General features: G+C 36.6%; 1 protein-coding gene across 1 annotated transcript in view; it reads left to right on the forward strand.

The window, feature by feature from the left end:
• The window catches only part of PARD3B (par-3 family cell polarity regulator beta), a 1,042,097-nt gene that overhangs the window by 798,096 nt on the left and 220,800 nt on the right, over positions 1–23,201 (forward strand). Inside the window, 1 exon segment of the mRNA XM_036858752.1 lies at positions 15,098–15,208. Within this exon segment, the coding sequence (XP_036714647.1) occupies positions 15,098–15,208 (111 nt within the window).

A 23,201-nucleotide genomic window follows, 5' to 3' on the forward strand; every position in this document is an offset into this window, starting at 1 on the left:
GGTATGACTAGCCTATGCTGTCTGTGACACATTTATTTTAATTAGTTTGCAGGAATCTGTACAACTTTGTCGTATCAGTTAATCAGCTAGTAAATCACTAGCACTAATAAATATATGCAGTATTTTTTTCTAATACTGTTTATATTTACATCACGTGCCTTCCTTTCCTAAATCCCTGTGGCCTTCATCGGTGACAAATGAGAATATATTTTCCTCTTTCTATTTGCTACTTGAGGGAGCAGAGGGTTTGACTGATTTTGAAAAGATCACTCCACAGTGTGAAATCTTGAAATAAAGGTTTTATTTTAGTTTTTTTTTTTTAACTTTGGATATAAGCTCTAAACTGCAAAATTGTGTTATTATGCAGAATTTACTGTTCTAGTTCTGTCGGTTTATAAATTCCTGTAGAGGGCTTTCTGAAGAAGCATTGATAATTCATGTGTTTGCTCTTCAAAAAACTACACTTTTTTTGAAAGCCTGAGTTTTGGAAGCCTGGGTGACCTACCTCATCTACAAAGTGGTTGCCAAAAATTCCAGTCCATGATATTCTGTCTTCTCAGCCCAATAATGGTACCAAGCATTGAAAAGTATCACATCTTTGTTTTGAGTATGTCCATTCTGATTCCCCTGGTTCAATATTAGTAGAAAGCTGAGCAACGGGCCTCAGTCAATGAAAAGCTCAGTAAATTATATTTATTTAAAGTTGCTACAGCCATTAAAATACATATATACATACATAGATATAAATATATAGGTACTCAGATATACCAGCGTTTGCAAACTGGGATCCTACAGGCTGAATTTGGCTCAAAGATACCTTACGTTTGGGCCACAAGCTATTTTTTTTAATAGTCAATATTTTAAAAATCAAGATATTTTACTCACATAGACCAAATTTGCTAACTTTTTTTTGAAGCTGGTAGAAATCACTGGCTCATGTTTAAAACTTTCCCTCTAAATCTCAAATGCTTACTTAAATTTAAGTTTCACCATAGGCTTTCCTATTTTCTAAAAATTTCTTTTAATATGCTAGGTTTACAATTCGGTAGTGTTACAAAATCTGGAACCATATTCTGTCTTTGACCTGTGAAAATGTTACTGTTAACCCACATATATTCAACAAAACTGGCATTGAGCTGTTTTACTGGGAGAAGTGATGGATTTATGCTGCTCTGTCCACACATTCTTGGCGAGTGCCCTTTTGACCACTGGCACGTATTTGTAAGACCGTCTGCATTGGGGGTGGAGCCTGTGGTTATGGACCAGGTCCAAGTTAACTGGCCCACACAGGGGAGCCAACCCATGACCTTGACCCCATTACCACAGTGTTCTAACCAGTTGAACTAAATAATTGAGTGATTGTTTCTTAGCAATCTGAGCAAATCAGCTGGCATATATTAAGAGTCCGTCTGTGGACAAGGGTGAGGATGTCAATGAACAAGGGAGCTTAAGATAATGAGAAAGTTATCAAGTCCTCACATTGGTTGGCATGTTATATTTGGCCAAGTAGTCACTAAATTGGACTTTGTCATTACAGCTAATTGCGTTTCTGGGCAATTGGAACTCACAAAAAACCTAAGCTTTTATTGAGTTGGGTTCCTTTTTAGAATTCAGAATTTTCGGTGAATAATTCATAACATATGTATAAACAGGGAACATAGCGAGATGGAAAGAACTTTGTACCGAACTGAGAGGGTCAAGTCCCTGTTTGGTTCTAACTACCAGTGTGGCCTTAGGCACGTTACTTGACTTTCTGAGCTCTGAGCAGGATTAGATAAATATGATATCAAAGATCCTTCTACCCTCAAGAGACTTTATATCTCTACAATTTTTGAACCAGTAAGAACACTTTGCATACAAATCTCTTTATAACTAAAAATGTAAATGGAGTATTTTGTCACAGATAGATAAATAATATTTCAAAAGCACTTATTGAACAAACTTATTTTTAAAATCTATTGGTGTTTGCATAAAATCAATATATAATGTAGATCTTTCACAAGGAAATCCAATGTAAATTCAGTAAACAAAAAAATACGTAAGCCATGGTTTTATATATTGCACAATAGGTTCTAATGGCATTTTACATTTTAAAACACTTATGGATCACCTTGAAAAATTTGCCTTCTTATCAAATAATTTTTCTAAATGCAAGGTATTAATGATTACTTTGGGATTATTATTCATTAATCTCCTGATTTGGGGGTCCCTTAATGTGGCCCTTTTAGAACTACCTTTCCTTCCCCTAACTTGGTAAATTTAGATTAAACATGTTAAGCTCAAGCTTTCCTAACCAAACTGTACATTTTTCTAGCCCTTCTTTCTTTTCTTTCTTACGAATTCACTCAACTATTATGTTTATAGAAGTGAAATTATGGTTAGATTTATTGTTCTTTTATCCAAACTGATTCTTCCATCAGTGGATTGACTGCATTAGTGAGTCTATAGAACTCAGTAGGAAGGGTCCTAGAGAGTGTTAGGGCTGATGTAAAATGAATGACAACAGCTTAGTCACACTTGAAATAATATATTGGCTTGGGTTTCCAAATAACCTTCCAAAATGAAAAACACAAATACTGTGGGTTTCTGCAGAATCAAATATAACTGTAATGTTTGTAAAAAAGATTAGTTATTGGAAGTCACTTCAATATTACATGGTGAAATTTAGAAATTCTAAACCTGGGGAGGCCAGAGGCATTAAATCCAAAGCCAAATACAGGTTGCAGATGCGCTGGGTGATGATTGCCAACTCAGCCATCTTCTGAGTTTTGCTGCTGGTGTGCCCTGTATCGTCCATCCAAAGCCACACAAACACAGGCTGCCGGTGCATTGTAGCAGATTACGCGGCACCTCTGTCATCTGAATAAATGCATAGCTGGGCAAAAGTAGAGTTTCCAATATCATTCCTTTTATGTGATATGATCCAAAATTGATCTGATATTTTAAAATAGCCCCAAAGATAAGAAAACACCCTCAGGTCAATTCACTGGATTGAATAGCCTACATTTCTTAAAGAAATGTTCACCAAAAATCCCATCTGGAAAGTTCTACTCACAGGCTCAGACCTTTGATTTATTTAATTATGTACTTTATAGGATGATGCCTTTAATTACATGTACACAAAATTTCTAGCATTTATTTTTTTTATTCTGTGAGAACACTGGCAGCCATTTTGAACTGTAGAATAGTATTAGGAATTTATGGGAATTATCTGTGGTGTTGAAGAAAGGAAAAATTAACCATTGGTACAGGAAAGGGAGGAACAAGAAAATATACTTACACAGCAGAATAGTAGTTTCACAGTCTAGTGGACAAGCAAATAAGAGCCTGATGCTTTGGACAGACTATAAATCAATTTCTGATTTCTTTGGTCAAATTGTAAATCATCACTGTGCTAAGCTACTATGAATTTCCAGGTGAAAGCCTACTTTGTGATTGTGTGTTACTAGTAATAGCTCTTTCTGAATTACAAGTGATTAGAAAACCTTGTCAGAAATTACATTGTTCTTGCTGTGTAATCCTGGGTATATTTTCTTTAGTGATGTTATATTGCTGGAGAATGAAATTATATTCATTCTTATAAAACTGTATTAAAATCCCATGGGAAGCCTATTCCTCCGGTCTTTTGTCCAGTCCCCTCTGAACAAAGGGAAACATTGTTGATTGCGCCATGGCTCTGGAGTGACTATTACTTTGCCCGATTTCTTTTGGTATAAGATGTTCTCGACCTGGAGGATGCCTATAATATTCCCTGTGCACGTCAATGAATAAATAGCAACTCTATTTAAAATAATAAATTACTCCTCATTTTGTAGTTGGCAACCCTATCTTATTTATGGGTTCCAAGTTTTAAAAATCGAGAAAGCTAAGGAAAGGGAGTTTTTAGCCTTTTTAAAAATAAGTACAGACCCTTGCAGGCAACACAGGTTTGAGACATTTCATGAGACTTGTGACTTTTGGCCCTAGGAGAGTCAAAGTGCAATGCAGAATTTCACTTGAGACATTCAGGATAGATATATATATTTTTTTTTTCCTCCCAGCCTATTCATAGTTGAGAATCAATTCAGTTTTATGGTCTACTCTTAAGGGACTTAGTGAATAAAAAGGGATATTAGTTCACTTTAAATCTAACATAAAAATATTGAAATCTGATCCCTTGCCTTACCAACTAAGTTAGGGCTCAGATTTTTTAAATTACTTCTTTTTCCAAAAGAACGCGTCTATGAGAGAAAGGTACAGACAGAGGTATTATTATTTGAAATTGTGTTAAGGACAGAGTGAACTAATGACAAAGATGAGTTGTGTCAAGAGAACCCAGCAACTACCTCACATTTATCTTTATTTGAAACCTAAGATTAAAGAGGTCACAATTTCTGAAACTCTGAAATTAAAAGCCTAAATACAAGATAGACATGTGTTTTCTAGATGACATCTTGCAGATTAACCATCTTTAATGACAGCTTTGGGTTTAAATTTTATTCTAGAATTTAGCCTGGTGTTTTTAAACAGAGTGTTTGCACAACACGAAAGAACTGGTCATCATGAGATAGAAACCCAAGGTGACTCAATGCCCCCATGGCATGTGATAGCCCAGTATTCATGACCTTTACCAGGTGAGTATCCGTCTGTCACCTCTTTGGTCTTGCTGTGCCTGTAGACATCCAGGGCAGTGACTAGATTGTAGCCATCACATGTAAATTAAGCTATTTGGGTGATTTATGCATTCATAGGGAGAGTATCTTCCACTTTGGAGCTTTATGGGGGGATAGCATGCTGAGTTATGAGGGACCATTGGGTCCTTCTTCTAGAATAGAGGCTATAAAAAATGAAAACAATTGATATAATTCCTGAAATCCTGACCTTTAATTTAGGTCAACAGTGGTTGTTGAATTTTTATGATGCATCAGGCAAGAAGAGTGAGACCATATTTGATGAACTGACTTGTATCCGTAGCATCCACTAGAGGATCTGGCGCAAAGTAGGTGCTGAGCAAGCATTTGCTGAATGAATGCATGATTGCATGTATGCAAACAAGAGAAACACATAAAGACCCAGCCCTAGCCCTTGAGGAGCTCACATTTAAGCAATGGTAAAAATAGTGCCCTACTCCAAATATAGCTGCTAGCATCAGCACAAGCCCTCCACGTCTCAGGATCCCCTCCCTGAATCCACTTTCTATCCCATCTTGGGTAAAGATAAACATGCCCACCCAAGTTAGTTTTGTTTAGTGAAAATGTTATGCACATAAAAAAAAAGCACATTAAATATTCATTCTAGTGAATTGAGACAGCCTAGAAATTAACCCCCAACAATTCTCCTTATCAAAATTACGTTTTCTTCTACAGAAGAAGGGAGGAAAAAAGTCCAAAGTTAAGAGCACTTCTACCTTTTAAGAGCAGTTTCAAACTTAGTATCACTTATTAAGAATCAATATAATGACTCTTTTCTATTGTTTAAGGCTCTCTTACCAGCTCTATTGTGCATTAATTATTTTGCTTCTTTTGTATTTGTACAATAAATGCTTGACAAGAAAAACCACCTAATTTAAGATTTTTATGGCACAATGAAAAAGTTTCCCACACCCAGGAAAAAAAAATTCTGTGATGTTCTCACTGCCTTTTTTTCAGGGAAAATTTTATATATTAAAAAGAAGAAGAAGAATGTGAAAAGAAAAAAAAAAGCCCTAGTTATACTTTATGTGACACGCAGAAGGTTTAGAATATAGAGAACATGAAAAAACATTACATGAGCTATAGAGGGATAAGGCTGTGTGTTCTTCATTTTAAATTCCAGATAAATATGATTTCAGCTTTGATCCTACATGGACTAATTCTTTTGTCACTCCACTAATTAATTCCGTATGCTAGAGAAAAGATGCTAATTTGAGCATCAAAGAAGTGATAATTTTTTTTTTGTTTAATCAGAGTTATAAAGATAAGTTTCACTCCCATTAGACTAGGTCTGGAGCTCAATCATTTTATTCTTGTTTAGTGTAGGTGAATTCCAGAGAAATCGTGCCCTGTTTCTCTTAACTTCTGAAGATGGAGCAGTAACATCCTGGATTCCCTTTAAAATGGTCCTTTGCATAATCACTGGGCCAAACAAACAAATAAAAAAACCCAACCAAACAAACAAAAAAACCAAAAACAAAAGCCAAACCAAACAGACACAAAGGACACAGTCATTTCTTAATACTCTTGTCCTTTTGTTCTTCTTTCCACATAATGAGTTAGGCACCATCATCTGTTCTTTCTGATAATGGACTTTATACGAAGTACCCGTATGTTAATTTGTGCCATTGGAATAAGTTGTATTTGACATTTTATTGAAGACTCTAAATGAGACCTGTTTCCACAGAGCTTTTAGTTCGCCCTCCCTGGATTTCTTTTCATTGACACGAGTCAGTGTTTCCCTTCCCAGGCAGCTTGCTGAAATGCTCCCACCTGCCAGTGAATGGACGGCAGAGATGTTTCCTGTGGGGGAAGATTTCCTTCTGCAGGATGAGACCGTGGTCAGTCTGGAGTAAGCCATGACAGGTTGACCTCGGGAAGGTCACGGGGGCTAGGGAACTGCCTGCAGTTGGTAGAAAAAAAGGGTGGGCACAAAGTGTGACTTGGTCTCAGAACACTCTTTCCTTTACTAGTTTTTGGGTTTCTGGGGCAAAGGAGATAGAGAAAAGGAAGGAAGGAGGATAAAGGGGATGCTATGGGCACCCAGATGAGAAGAAATTATCTGGCTGTTGTCTGAAGTCTGAATTCCCCATGTGGTCTCTTTGGATCAGTATTAGGGTTTTATGCAGGCCATCGGTTGCACTCAAGCAGCCTTCAGAGACACTTAAAGATCCACTTAAAAGTAATAAAAATAAAAAGGAAGAAGCCACATATTCTGCTGCTTTGAAATAAGTAAACATTTAATGAAAAGAAAAACCTTTCTAACTATTAAGAAAACATAAAAATGCAAAAAGATCTATTTCTTTAATGCCCCCGTTAAAAATATTTCCCAGAAATCAGAAGCATTTAAGTCTGAATCACCATGGCTCTTGCCTATAATGTCTTAAAGCTAGTGAGCGCGTATGAAAGCAATTATTCAAAGTTCACTGTGCTCCTGAAGAGTATTTCGTCTTCTGGAAAGCAGAGGGATGGAATAACTTAAAACCCAGTGTAGTAGTGACAGTTAATAAGCTTTTTATAGTCCCTGTGTGGATCTGAAAATCATACCTTATTAGTATCTTTATCTTTCTCACTCACTCATTCACGCTTGTTTTCATTTAACTTTAATTTCTGGCCTCTTTGTCATATTTTTTTCCTTTTTTTCCTAACAAAATGCTGCTTTAATAATCTCAGAGTCGAGTTTTCACTCACTACAAAAATGTTCAGCAAAAGTAACTGTCCAGTGGCTCACAAATTCCTTAACTGGTTCTTACAAGTTCATCTTCCAAGGCCCTTTTTGCTTGTTTGTTTATTTTTAGGAAGAGAGGTTATTGGTGATGTGCATTTTGCTTTACTTTCTGGACCTTCTAGAATTATTTTTAATGTGCTTGGTGTTTTCAAATCCATTGTGTTTCCTAGCGCCTCAGTCTGGGAAAGCAAATTAGTTCAAGGATTCCCAGCAGCTGAATTGAGCCAGAGAGCTGCTTAAGACTCTACCCAGCAGATGTTTTATCCACTTAGGCAGAAATCCTAGAATGTTACAGGACCTCCCTGCTTTTCAATCCTAAAAACAAACATCAACACATCTGAGATCTGAAGACTCCTTGCTTTGGAATGAAGGGGAGTCATGACCACCAATTTAGGAATCACATCCTGGGAATGAGGAAAGTAGCTATTTAAGGGGAGAGGGGTGGGAAGGTTGACCTCAAAGGAAGTAGTAGATAAAGATATCAGTGGGGTTACACATGTTTGTTGTTTTCATATAGCTTGTCTTCATCTTGGAAACATATAAACACACCCAAAATAAGTGTCTAAACAGTATGCCAGAAATTAAAATTTTACTTGGAAATCTTATTTTTAGGGTTTCAACTCCTTGATCCAGTTAGCGTTAACAAGAAAGATTTTTAAAACTGAGTGTTCTTTCAGTTACTGAAGCATGAAACCACTCAGTTTCTGCTTGCCAACACCTTCTATAAAGCAAGTCCCTACCTCCTTTTGCAAGCCATGAGGTGGACCTACAGAGTTTAAAATACCACCCTCTGTTGGGGAAAGCATACTGAGTTTTAGAGCATTCCACCTCCCTCCTGAAAAGTCACAGGCATTAACCATGGCAATAGTGCATACCGTGGAAGGCTAAAAGTAAAATGAGAATATTTTTTCTTTCTTCGTCAAGATTGATTTACAACAGACACAAATCTGTACATTCTTCTATCAATATTAACATAAAAGTAGGCAACGCCCTTAGGTACCAAAAACAGGGAGGGGGGAGGGGAAGAAAACTCTGTGGTCAATTTTCACTGGATTTTCATCAGATTCATTAACTCTTAGGTATGATGGGAACCATCTGAGGTAAACAAGTAAAGACATTTGTGACATACATTTTAGAAGCAATAGCTGAAGTGCACAAAACCATATGAGATTGCAATACACTGAAGTTAATTTCGTCAGCATGTGCATATGCTAATTCAGAACCCAATTTGGAATATATCAGACAACAGAAACCTTTTATGGGTGAATTTCAGAATAAACTATGGAAACGTAGTCAAAGGTCTATGAACTTCTCTGCCCCCATATTTTGCTTGAGCTCTTTCAAGCTGTATAATTTATACAATGATAAGACAATATCATGTGTAGTTTAAAAGTGAACTAGTTACAGGGAGAATAAACCATTATCCAAGTCCAGAAAATATTATGACTGTGAGGTTTGTGCATTTTCACATCTGACTTCATTCCATAGATTTCTATGTTTAATATTATTGATAAGTGGGTCTTGTAGCCTTTTCCAAATGCATCAATGACACCCAAAGATATTTCCTAATTGTAGAAGGAGAAATACATTATGTTTCAAACTTTCAGCTCTCCTTGGATTCATAGCTCACCACTAATTCAGAATAAGAGTGTCTGAACTTTTCCTTGCCTGACTTTTTTAGTCCTCCTAAGCCATTGCTCAGGATTGCTTTCAGACAGTCTGTGCTAAGTGGAAGAGTAATTGCTAATAATTACATAAACTGCCCAATGGGATCAAGGAGGAAAATTGTAGACAGATACTACTTAGCAGAATTAAGAAGTGAATTAAATGAGAGACTAGATGTGGAAAAAGCTAGAGATAGAGCTACATATTTTCAATTTGAATTGTTTGTCAGGGTGCCTGGGAATCTGGGAAAGACTTGAAAGTCATCATTACCTAGAAAGTTCAAGGAAAGAAATAGAAACAAGAAAATATTTGCTGAGAAATTAGGGAATAAATACTAAGAATTATATTAATATCTTTCTTGTATAGAAAACAATAGGATGCTAGAGCCCTGTTTAATTAATTGGATTGAAGAGTTAGAGATCTTCCTAACAATTGATGTTATTAATGGTTAAATTCCATGTGCCTAACCCATATGATATGTAGTGGCTGCTCAGTAAATGACGGAATGAATGAATCAATGTACCATGATTAAATTCTACTTCCCCAGATAGCTGTTTAGGGCTCCCCTACATAGGCAAAATAGCAACACAGGTGAAGTCTGTTTCTGGTATTTTTCTATAACCCTTTCTGAGGTTCTTTTCCACCTTGGATATTCTATTTACTTTGATTTATTCATTTATAATGAGATTACCAAGAAATCTCATTTTATGGATAGGAATCATTTCTCTTATACATGCGGCCTCATATTAACTGATAAATTAATTACCCAGGAACTCCTCCACTTCCCCTTTATCAGTTCTATAAACAAACTAGTTTCCTCTCCTAGCTGTTTTATCCTTGTTCTCCCTTTTCCATCTGGATTTCCCGAAGGCACACTAAAATAACCGTGCTTAGAAGTGAACTTCTGATGCCTCTCCATTGACCCATCACATCCAAATCACTGTCTTCTCAACAGCCACGGATCACCCAAGCCGCCATCACCTTTCACCCACACTCCTGTAGCCCTCCCCAGCCAGTTTCCTGCTTTTATGTGCTACTTTTTTACTTTAGCAGCCAGGATGGTCCTATGAAGTATACATCACATTGTATCACTTCTGCTTAAAATGACTTGGTTTCTCCACTACCAAGTCTTTAAATCTACCAGTTTCCTTACTAGCTTCTCTGTTCCTTGAATCCCTAAGAAATGACCTATTGTTATTCTTAGACTAAACTCTAAGTATCTCTCGGATCTGTACTCCATGGACCTTACCCTTCTTTCCGTCTGAGTCCTGTGCAAGGATCCCCTCTGCTCTCCTCGCTTCAGGTACTGGCCTTCCTTCACTGCTTGGGATTCACCAGTCACCAGGCACTTCATGCCCTCTGCATGTCCTCTTTCCTTCACCCACAAGGCTTATCTTCCATCTTTGCTTGTCTGGAATCTCTCACCCTTATCCTCTCAGTTTAAATGTCATTTTCTTCATTAAAGACTCCCCAACCAATCAATTTCCTGTTATCGTCTCTCCTGACTCCCTACATAGCACTTTTCACAACTTACAATTACATAGTCACACTTGTTTGGTGACTGTCTCTGTTAGAATGTAACTTTTATGAAGGTAGGGTCTGGTTTTGTATCCCAATACAATATCAACCTACATCCAGTACTTATGGCAATGTCTGACACAGAATAGATGCCTCATAAATATTCTTTAAAACAAATGCATGAATGAAAGAAGAAAGAAGAAAGCAAGCAAGCAAGCCAGTCTTCCATGAAGCTGTTTCATATAACCTCTCTGTAAAAAGGAACAGGGAGGAGATATGGGGATATATGTATACGTATAGCTGATTCACTTTGTTATACAGCAGCAAGTAACACACCATAAAGCAATTATAGTCCAATAAAGATGTTAAAAAATAAATAAATAAATAAAAATAAAGTGCTCTGGTAAAAAAAAAAAAAGGAACAGGGACAGGTGTTTTAAGCAAACTTATAATTCATGAAAATCTAAATTTACATAAAGAGTATGTTGAAAGGTGATTTTTCCACTTTACAGAAAGATCCATCATAAGATTCTTTAAACAGGCTTCCCAGGTACATGGAAAGTACGATTTCATTGATTAAAACCATATGTTTGCACAGAATTCTTCAGGAAAATATCTTTTATATAAAGCAAGGTTGACCTATAAGCAATTTCCTTAAGGCATCTAGCCCAGAATGGCCAACTCTCAAATTTCCTAGGTAATAGATAATGGGAGGCCTGGAATGCAGTGGTTATTTGAAACCCTAGAATGCAAAGCAGTAATTTCAACCATTTAAGTCTGCATGACTTTTCTCACAAAAATAGCTAATGGGGAGATGAATCAATGTATTTGAATCTCCCCAACTCCTCTCTCTGTATGTCAGTGAAAGTAAGAATGGCTGTGAAATGACCCCCAAAGAGGCTGCCAGGAAAGGAGAACACGGGCTTGTAAAATTCACTAGATGGATGCTTTCTCCCAACTCCCCCCACCACCACTACCACCACTGATAATTAAGTTGTCTCACTGCAAAACTGGAAAAAGAATTCAGTGTGTTAATAAATAAAAGGCAATTAACTTCTCTGAGTTTCAATTTCCCCATCTTAACAATGTGGGAGACCTTTTGAAGATTATTGTCTTATAATTCTACTCTTGAACCTACCCAAACTTTACAAAATAAGGTAATTGGTGGCTGCTCTCTGTCTGATGAAATACATTTCACAGCTATTTCTGCCCTTCTTACTGGAAACTTTAATAAATGATCATGAACTTTAAATCAAAACATAATATTTATAGAATTGGTTGAATGGACTATTATTGATGGTTCTTGCTTAGAAGAAAATGCTTGGCAGAATTTACTTACAACTAAGTAAGTTGTACTTACTTTTCTTTATCAAACATATCCCACTCTAATGGAAGAATAGTAAGCTATTCTCAAACTGCAGTACAAGTGAAATATTTTAGCTGCAGGAAGGAAAAAACAATACGTTGGTTGTGGTAATAAAGATCAAGGTCGACTAGGGTATAGGTTAGTTTTACCCTTCAAAAATCAGACTACTTTCATTCAGAAAATCTAAAACCTCCAAATTTACAAGAAAATATTTGAGACATGGAGAAAAAACAAGCCTAAAATCTGTAGAGATCATGGCAACACTTCTGCCTTCATCAGCTTCCTGAGGCACTATTTTACCCTCACTCCCCACAATTTTGATTTTTTTTTTGCTTCAGTATTATTATATTTAGTGACATTTTGAGGGAAAATTATTTTTCTAAGTGATGTACTAAAGTATTAACTTCTCACATAAAGGAATTTAGAGTAATAATGTTGATCCCTAAGACTCTTCTGCATGGGTCTGAAAAGCTAAAGAATGTATTCATGGAAACACATTATTTAGATATCTCCTGCTTTGTAGGTTAAAGAGAGATCTTGAATATATTAACAAATCTGAATTATTTGCAAGTTAATGTTCTCATATTTTGTCTGTATTTTTCTCTCTTTCCTATTTACTTCTATGAATGGGATCAGTTCATTTCTTCAGTGAGAAAAAGGAATAGTTTCAGAAAAGGAGGCAGGAAAAAGGAAGAAAACAAACAAACAAAAAGAAAGACTGGGGATGATGGAGTTAAAGCTGATGGTTGATCAACCGAGATCGCCAAACTAGACTGGATACAGCAAAAGGACTGAAGTAGGTGCAGAGGCAGGTGGAGAGATGGCAGTGGGGAGAGAGGAAGTTCATGAAAGAGACTTTGCTAATTGAAATTATAATGGAAAAATATGCAGAAGAGTCAAGGCTGGGGGAGGCTTCTGAGGAAAGCAGGATGCACTCTGTACTTGGCTAACACCAAGACTATGGATGTTAGCAGTGCCATCTTCCATGTGTGATACTCAGAGCTGCCTCTTGACCAATAACCTCCACTTTGGGTTGAAACGCAATCCAGAAAGAGACAAATATATACCCATTTTTGTGAAATTCTGATGAAGACAGGAATTTCTTACAAGTTTATAATTCAGGTCCTCGTGTGAGGAGATTCTGAGTCACTGTTTGTTGGGAGGCTAGGGGAGAGGGATGGGAGCAGGGGAAGGGGACAGTCAACAGCACATGTGTAATTTGAAAAGTGTCCTCAGGTTGGATAGATGGAAGGATGGATGGATACATAGATACATACATAGAATCACAGTTAGGATGAGTAAGCTAAAGGTATAAACACACACACACACTTAGTTAAATTTGTAGCTATCTAATAAGAAACAAGGGACACATGGGATTTCCTTAGATTTAAGAAGAGTCTTTACCTTAACTGAAGACTATGCATGATTGAGTGACTTTTCTCCCTGGTTATCAGCAGAGCATCAGTCATTTTATTTTTTCATGTATGTTAATACCAAGACTATGGGAGATTGCTTCCAAAGAAAATATCTATTGGTAAAAATGCCTATCATTTATGAATATTTTCTACCAATAATTAATTGCTTTTTTTTTCATTTCAAATGTGCAGTTTCAGTTTCCCAAAAGTGCTAAGGAAACACAATGTTCTTTTAAAGTATCATAATTGCAGGGAACCCTAGTGTACTATTGTTTGGAATGCAAATTGGTACAACCACTATGGAAAACAATGTGGAGGGTCCTCAAAAAATTAAAACTAGAACTATCATATAATCCAGCAATCCCACTTTTAGGTGTATATCCCAAGGAGTTGAAATTAGGATCTCACAGAGATATCTGTACTTCTGAGTTCATTGCAACATTATTCATGATAGCCAAGATATGGAAACAATCTAAGTGTCCATCAAGATGAATGGATAAAGAAGATGTGGTATATGTGTACAATGGAATATTATTCAGCCATGAAAAAGATGGAAATTGTGCCATTTGTGACAACTTGGATGAATCTTGAGGGCATTATGCTAAGTGAAATAAGTCAGACAGAGAAAGACAAATAACTGTACGATGTCACTTATATGTGGAATCTAAAAAAGACAAACTCAGAGAAATAAGTAAAGTGGTGGTTATCAGGGGTTGGGAGGTAAGGAAATGGGAAATGTTGGTCAAAGGGTACAGACTTCCAGGTATAAGATTAATAAGTTTGTGAATCTAATGTACAGCATGATGGTTATAGCTAATAATACTGTATCATGCACTTGAATGTTGCTTAGAGTTGATCTTAAATGTTCTCACCACAAAAAAGAAATGGTAACTTCATGACAGGATGGAGGTGGTAGCTAATACTACGGTGGTGATTCTTTTCTAATTTATAAATGTATCAAATCAATACATTCTACACCTTAAATTTACACAGTGTTCATGTGCCAATTATATCTCATTAAAGCTGGAGGAAAAAAATAAAATCACCACTGTGCCCAGTTAACTACACTTATGCCAAGCACCGAGGAGGGCTCTTAGCACACTGACCCTGGGCTGATTTGGGAAGCCTGCGGCTACATGGGAGAGTGAATGTGGCCTGAAGGAAAATGTGCAGTGTAGGAGGTGACCCACGTTCTAATCCCAGTCCTGCCCTGAACTTGTTGGGTGGTCTTGGTCAAGGCCCAGGGGCTCTCAGAGCTTTTGATTCTTCATTTTCAGATGAGAATATTGAACTAGGTGTTCGGTGAAGTCCCTTGCAGCACTGTCACTATGTAATCCCATGAGTTTAATCTTCAATGTCAATGCCACCTGGAGCTCTGGAGGCCTATTTAGGAGGTCGGTCAGTGTTTAGCTATATGGGAACAACAACCTTTCAGTTCTTTAATCTCTACTGAATTAATGGTTTGAAATGTTTAGTCTTTAATCACATGATTTTGTGCAGACTGCACAGTCAATAGAAGGAAGGAAAGAAGGAAGAGAGGAAAAGGAGGGGACTTCAGTAACTGTATTATTTTTCTGATCTCAGCATCTTATTTTAATTCCATTTTATGTGAAATGATCTTGTACTGCTTAGAATAAAGAATTACAGTTTAATGAATTCATCTCATAAATATCTTCAATTAACCACGAAAAGAGCATAATTATCATTAACAATCATCTTCTCCATGTTTCACTAGATTTGGAAAGAAGAAAGATGATAAGGGAGGAAAGGCTGAGCAGAAAGGTCCTCTGAAGCATGGTGGCCTGAGAGAAGAGGAGCTGGAAAAAATGAAAGAAGAACGTGAGAGGTGAGTAGAAATGCTGGGCCTCTTATTTTATTTTCATGTATGGTCCGTATTAACTTGGTTATATCATCAGTCAACTGGAGAAATCTTTTTTTAAGAAGCATAAAGGTTGACTGATACAAAAGGAGAGATACCTGATATAAATGGAATCTGCTTTATAGGGAATTTTTATTATATTTTGAGAAGAAACTAACTTCATGTTTTTATTATATCGGTACTTATAATTCCATGATGTGCTACCCCCAGTTTTGACTATATCAATACATATGTTCCCTATGGTTTAAATAAGGAGTTTTTTGTTTTTTGTTTTTTGTTTTAATAAAAAGGTCATCTGGATATTGATGTTTAGAGCTATCAAATTTCCATAGTCTGTTCCTAATTTTTGTCAAGCTGTTGTATACCTTCTTAATTTTATTCTGCTAAGCCCATTTGGGTACTGTAATTTGAGAAGTACATGCCCTTCATTTTTAAAAAGCCAGTGCCTTTTATTAGGCCATCAGCAAGTTGCAAAGTATGTTGCCCATCTGTTAAAGGGCCGGTTTCATTTACTGAAATAATGACAGTTTGCAAGGGCTGAATTCTTCTATTTGAGGAACTTAATGTTCCATTAGGACAAGAGGTCCTTCACATATCTTTGATGTTAACTCTGGCATTTATCCCAAGTAGATGTATAAATGTCTGATTTTGAAACATGTAAGTGAATATTCATATTTCTCCTGAAAATTCTTTGCCTTCACAACCAAATGAAGCCTGGAGAAAGACTGAGAGTATTACATAATTTTAAGTATTTGATGCTGACTTGATCATGTTTGAGGTCAGATTTGTGCAAATTTTTCCTTGCTTATTAGTAATAATAGTTCTTGTCGTTTGTAAAAAGTCAGTTCTTGTACTTATTTTAATACTCTAGCATGTGTACTAAGAAAATCATACTTCTTATTCATTGTGTTTTCTGGCACAGAGCAGGCTAAGAGTATCTAACTGTTAACCTTTGACCCCTATCTTGTGGTCTATTCCCATTGAGAAGGCTGACTTTATCAATAGCAAGAAAAAAACCCTATTTAGTCCTTTCTTTTTTTTGAGAGGTTGATAAGCTCAGTTCCAGGGTCAGTGGAGCAGAAAAAAAGAAATCAAGTGCTTTCCATTGTTGTTGACTATTCACCTGTCAGAGTTGCCCCAAAGAGAAGAAAGATGAATTCTCCATCATAGCCCAAGATTCAGTAATCCTGTAATGTAAAATGTAATTCAGGCTAAGATTTTAATGCATCTATTGGCAAAGACATCTGTGCGGTGAGACCATGCCATAGGTCTTTACTGCTCCCCTGACTTGACTTTCTGAGGTACCACATTCTTGCCTCCTCTTCAGGAAACTGAGCTATTTGCTAGAATGCAGACTTCACATTTTTTGCAGCTCAATACTTGCTTGGGGTTGGGGGGTTTCCTCTTAGTAACTAGGGAACTCTGTGCCAGCTAGAAAATTGATAACTCATAAAATAAGGTGGGTTGTCTTTAAGCAAGAGTTCATTTTCTTTCTGGTTTTGCCTTCAGGAAGCAGGTGCCTGAGGAGTTTTGTTCTTAAAAGCAGGACTGTAAATTCACCTCAGCTGGTTATATGGGCTTCAGGTCCAATTTTCTTAAAATATGTTTGGTCAAAATATTGAAAGAACTATACTATTAGCCTCCACTTAGGCCACTTCCTGCACATGAACACATAAAACACATCTGATGTGGGTTTCCTAGAGACAACATTGTCTCAATCGTGTACAAGGGGAAAAAGTGGGAGAAGTTGATGTTATGGTTGGGTGCTGTAGAATTAATGGCCAAGGGTATTTCAACAGCTCAGGGACTGAAGACCATAGAGGGTGGAATGAAGGCTGAACATTTGGCATCGCTCCCAACCCTGCAGTCCCATTTCTTGGCTCTCCATCATCCATTGGAAACAATTCACAACTCTTAAAGAGCTCAGCAAATGTATCACTCTTCATGGCCTGGCCACAGGAAAAAGAAAATAGAATAAAATAGGAAATAGTGTATACAAGTTCACAAAGTTGTCTTTTGTTCTAATACATTTAGAATTTGTTACCTAAAGATGATTCAAGCCATCCAATTGCTTACTTGCTTCATCCTAGTTGTCATAGATATAATAGTTTTTCATTAACATATTCCTTTTTCAAAGAGTTTAAAGCACTTAAATATAATATATACTGTATATCACTGAAGCCGGCCTGCACCAGTTAATGAAAGATGATTATTAAGCTTTCAAGAATTCTGTGAGCTGGTTGCTAAACCGTTGGTAGCTTGAAATTGGTCATGGTGGGAGTATTTATACCACAGAAACTGGCAGACGATGGTAAATTGGGTTTGTTTTTTTTAAAGAGCCAGCTCACTAACATACCGCTGAGGGTCCATACCAATTCTATTTAGTGTATAACCAGGAAGAAGTTATCAAAAATAGAGGCAAAAGAAAAAAATACTCATCCAAATCAAAACACATGACTTCTTATAGATAGCTGTGTTTCTCAATATGGCCCATGGGCCACCTGCATCAGAATGAATGACTTGGGGAGCTTGTTAAAAAGTGAAAATTCCTGAGTCCCACACCGGACTTGCAGAATCAGAATCTTGGAAGTTAGAGTTCAGGAATCTGTGCTTAATAGTTACACCCAAAGGGACTCTTCAGCAGCCTGAGAATCACTGAGTTTGAGGGACAGGATTTAGCTGGAACATTAGATTAAACTCTTCTCATTCTATGAAAAATGATGTACAGATTTTTTTCCCGGGAGGATTGAATAACCCAGTATAAAAACATCCCCATCTTTCTTATATGCCCTCTCTGAAGCATCCTACCTTACTTGCACACTTTTTACAAACAAAAGAGGAACGCTTGCCGGCGCTCACTCATCTAAGGGAATATGGATCTTTACCCACCCCATCCCCTCACGGGCACAAAACTTACAAAGACGATAAGTTTATTAAGACATTTTTGGAAACATAAAAAGTGTAAAGAAGATTATTAACATCATGCATAATTCTACCATAATTCCATAACCACTATTAATATTTTTATGATATTTTTACTATTTTTTTTGTTTGAAAACTTGGTATTCGTACTGCATATACTTACTTTTTTCACAGAATTCCCATTATATTGTGAGCATTTCCCCATGTCATTAATGTTTTGAAATTATGTCATTTTGATGACTGCCTAATATTCTGTGAGATCAGTATATCAATTTATTTATCTTCTGTTGTCTTCAAATGTATAGTCTATTTCCATTTTTCACTGTTCCAAATAATACCTTGATGAGCACCCAAATACAAAAGTCCTTATAGATTACCTTTTAAATCATATAATTTGAAGGTTCAGTTTCCTTGTAACTGTTTTACTCGAGGGTTAATCTAACCTCAACTCTAAATTTTAGAGTTATATCATTCCTCTCATTATTTTTCTTATGATTTCCATATCTTGTTTTAATTTGCCTATGTATCTAACTCCGGATAGGGAATTGTTTTGGTGATATATATGAATCTTTTATTCATAGCTATAGCTATGGAAAGGTCAAAAAAGCCACAACTGGTGGATTGAGTTATTAGATTAGATTGGAGGAACGCGGAGTCTAGAACAGAGATTCTCAGTTCTTCGGGGGGTGGGGGGAGGCATGGAGGATGGAAATTTGCTTCCCAAGGAACATCTAGCTATATCTGGAGACATTTTTGTTTGTCAAAGCTTTGGAGGGGGTTTGGGGAGTGAGTTGCCACCACTGTGTACTGGGTAGAGGCCAGGGATATGGCTACACATCCTACAATGCATAAGACAGTCCCCGTCCTCAAACAATGAGTTATCCAACTCAACTCTCAATGATGTGGAGGCTGAAAATCCCTGTTCTAATCTCTGGACTTCACAAAGAGTAGGGGTACTCTCCTGGACATTAGAATTGTATTTTCTTATGATATCCTGTGGCTATTGCAGAGAGATATACCCCAGATCATGTAACCCTAGAAGGATTATTAGCTATTTGAGAAACTGTACCCAAAGATTGCTAATGAATATTCCATCAATATAGGCTTGCAAGAAATAAGTTTTCTTCAAAAATTTATTTTTAACGCTGGCCTGCTAAGCATTGCCATCACTGATGGTGACCATTGATCAGATTTTGAATTCCAAGAAGCTGCAGGGGTTGACAGTGTGTCTGATGACAGAATCATCTGGAACAATGGACTGAATCAAACATAAAGGAACTTAATAGGAATAAATGTGAAGTCTTGCTTTTAGGTCCAAAAATGAACTGTACAAGCACAGGATGTGCTTGACTTAATACCAAATATATGAAAATTTTGCCTGATGGTTTTAGTTGAGGGTAAGCTTAGCATGAGTCAACATGGGAATGTGCCTGCCAGAAACTTAATCCAGTCCTAGGCTACAGAAGTTCATGTACAAAAGTGAAGGAAGAAACAATAATTTCTATTTTATACTGCTCAGATCACACCTGGAATACCCTAAGCCTGTCTCACACACAGAAAATGGCAGCACTAAATCCATGTCTCCTGAAAAATATGGAAGGACCTGGGAATGCATAGCCTGCAGAGTTAAGACTTAGTTGATGTCACATGATTAAAGAACATTATGTAGAAGAGGAATTAGATGTATTTTATAGCATCTATTCGCTTTCCATTCTCTCTCTCTAGTTATTCATCCATTCATTTATTTTCTTGAAGATTCTAAAAAAGAATTATTTTACGAGAGGTAGCCTTCAGCTTGATAGAGGGGAAAACATCCTGACAAATTAGAGTGTCTCATGCAGTGGTGAGTGTATTGACACTGGAAATGTCTAATAAGAAGCTGATGATGACACAGAGAAAGGATGAGTGCATCAGGAAAGGATTGGACTAGCATCAGTTTCATAAACTTCAGTCACTGATATATTATCTTCATTGGTTTATTTATATCTATATATCTTCAATTAAATAAAAAGTTATATAAATGCAAAACCATGTAAATTAATATAATTAAATTCATCAAGCCACATACCGTCAGAAATCATCTTGTGTGCCATTAATGCTGCATGTGTCCTTAGATGATTGCTGTGGTCTCTCCCAGATCTTAGGGTCTGAGAAATATATAAATATCTGAGTGTAGAAGCATTTACTTTAAACTCCTTAGAGAGGCCTTTCTTAAACTGGCTATGGCATTGATTCATGGTAGCATATGCACTATTCTTATCTGAATGTATAAGCCCAAGTTTCTTGCTCATAATTGCGTGTTAGGATTTTCTTAGTCTCATATTTGATTTCCTGAGCTGATCATGTGTCCCCTCCTGAAACAAGTCAAACAGTCCATGGCAGTGAAGCTCTGTTTTAAATAAACTCATCGTTTTGTTCACGCTCCAGTGAAACTGGCCATAATAAAACATTAGTTCCAAATGCTTCTATCCATTGCTAGAAGGATGAATCCAATATTATGTTCAAAGATTATTTCTCCTAGAATTCTTTATCAAGCTAAATTAAATTAGCATTTTCCAGATATTCAGATTATGTAAATTAGTATGGTGAGCTAAAAGCAAGATATGGTCTTAACAAGTCAGTAAACCATGTACTTTTATTGCTGTTGTTTAATATTAAGACTTTAAAATTGTAACCTTCTGCAAAGTGTGAAATAAACCAGATTCTAGGACCTATAAAGTACCTAACAATATGCATGTTGTACTTGTATTGTTAATACCTTCTCAAAAATCAGGTGGAGATTGGTTAAAGATAAATATGTTCCCCTCGTTTATTTAAGATTATTGCACTGAGGGAGAAAATCTCCATTGACCAAAGCCTGTCTTCCATTAAAGTCCCATATTACTGATTCTGAATTAAATTTTACAAAATGAAACTTCTTACTAAAATTGGGGGCGGGGGGAGTTTAATAACATATGAGTTTGCACTCTAAGATCTTCTATTACTCTTGTACCATATCAGAGTTTATTTTGCAAGGGAGCTCATTTACCGTGTTAATGAAACATTGTTTTTGTAGATCTTCTTAGAATCTTAGGATCAATGAGGAGTTGAGGGGGGAAAGTGGTAACCTCTCTAGCTTCAGCATTGAGAAGTATGAAAACATATGGCTCTTGTTTTCAACAACTGGCCTGAACGGAATGCCTAAGTGAGAGTGAAGCTAAGATTTAGGCAAGTTAATCGGTTTCAGTGTCTGCAGTCAAGGTTCTTAGTTTTCTTTCCTTTAGGAAGCCTTCCAAGAACTGCAGAGGCTTCTCCCTTGCCTTATCAGCTGAGCTGCTTGTGGCCTGTTCCCTTAGTTTAAATCAATACATGTGTTTTTGATATTTGGCAAACCAAGATTTAATTATGCAGCTGCAAGTTCCCCACATAAACGAAATGCATCTCAGAGATATAAAAACATTCAGAAACCATTTAGAGTTTGAGAATACAAGTGGGTGAAAATCTATTCCCAACCTCTCAGCATTTTATTTAATTATGGGAGATTTTTATGTTACTGGAAATTGAAATGAGAACCAGAATAAAGCTAGAGTTGATCCAACATTTGTGCACACTGAAAAATGAAGACGCTTATTGTATTCTAAGAAAGAAAAGGAAAGTATATTCTGAATTAGTATTTTATGTTGTAACCTACATAAGTATTACACCCCTAAATACGTAGAGCAACAAATGAATTGATAGGATTTTGTCATTATTGTATCCTAAAAAGAGTGCATATTTTATTAAAGGAACCAGAAGGTTGACTTCTTTAATTTGCCGAGAGACTCTCTATAATTAATTATTTATTGAACTTAAACTTTGGCACTATTTAAACTGTTGAAAACACCCATGTTTTGGCATGATTACATACAAGTGATTAATTCAGCATGGTTTTACTCCTTTCTCAATATCCCTGTCTTTTGCAGTAGAATTTGCTAGGTCCTGTGGTATGGGCAAAATAAAATGTTGGAATGATTCCCAGCTTTAATAGTCCCAATTTATTATTACCACTGAACCCTGATCAGATCATGGGCTGGATTAGATCCCAGTTTTCAAAATGCCCCAATTTATGGCTCCCTTAGAATCCCGATAAAAATGAATAAGGCTTTGGTTGGCTAAAAGAGATCCAGTTAATTACTTTTAGATTCTTATTAGATCATCACTGCATGGAAGTTATGAAAAATATTACTAGATTGCGTTTCTCAGGACAAGGTCATGTTCTCATTTTATGCTTACAGAAAGAAGCTATCAGATTTCTGTCTTTGATAGTACTAACCATCTCAGTAAATGAAAAGAGATTTGCCATATCCTAGTAATTACTATTGATGCTTGTATTAGGGTAAGGGTAGCCTTTTCCCCTAGAATAAGAATTAAAAACAGAGAGAGAGAGAGAGAAAAAGAAAGGGTCAGCACGAGCTAGCACAAACACAGGGCATAGTGGCCACACACCCACCACCCCTCTTCCAAGGTGTATCTCTTATTTAGAGAAATGAGGGCATGAGATACAGGGGGATGCAGGTAGTTTTAATAGCTGTACATTTTTTTTGATCTTCGTAACAGCTATCTTCCCAGAAATGCTTGTGGTCACCAGCAAAATTTGGCACATGCCTATATTCCTAGAGACAAGAGATGGGAACACCTACATCCTCATGCCATGCCAGCATTTTTTATGAGCCAAAATCCTTTTATGCAACTTGAGTCAATGTTAGAAGTGCTGTATTAGCAACTACTTGTCAGCCGAGCTGGATTAATACATAAAATGAATCACTTGACTGGCATGCTTTCCAGCAGTCGTTTAGACAAACTTCTAAGATCAAAGTACACCAGCTCTTTAAAAAAGTGTTGTAAAAGGATACTCTTATATTCAAATACCCTAGAGTGACATATTATATTATTGTACTCAATTGTAGTGCTACAATTACATTCTGAAATACATTCTGAAAAGGAATTTACTAAACTACCTACAGTGATCCCACAGAAATGTTCAGAATATCTAATCTGAGAAAAACTTAGAAAGAAGTTC

Source organism: Balaenoptera musculus, chromosome 7, assembly GCF_009873245.2.
Source record: "Balaenoptera musculus isolate JJ_BM4_2016_0621 chromosome 7, mBalMus1.pri.v3, whole genome shotgun sequence".
NCBI classification, from domain to species: Eukaryota; Metazoa; Chordata; class Mammalia; order Artiodactyla; family Balaenopteridae; genus Balaenoptera; species Balaenoptera musculus.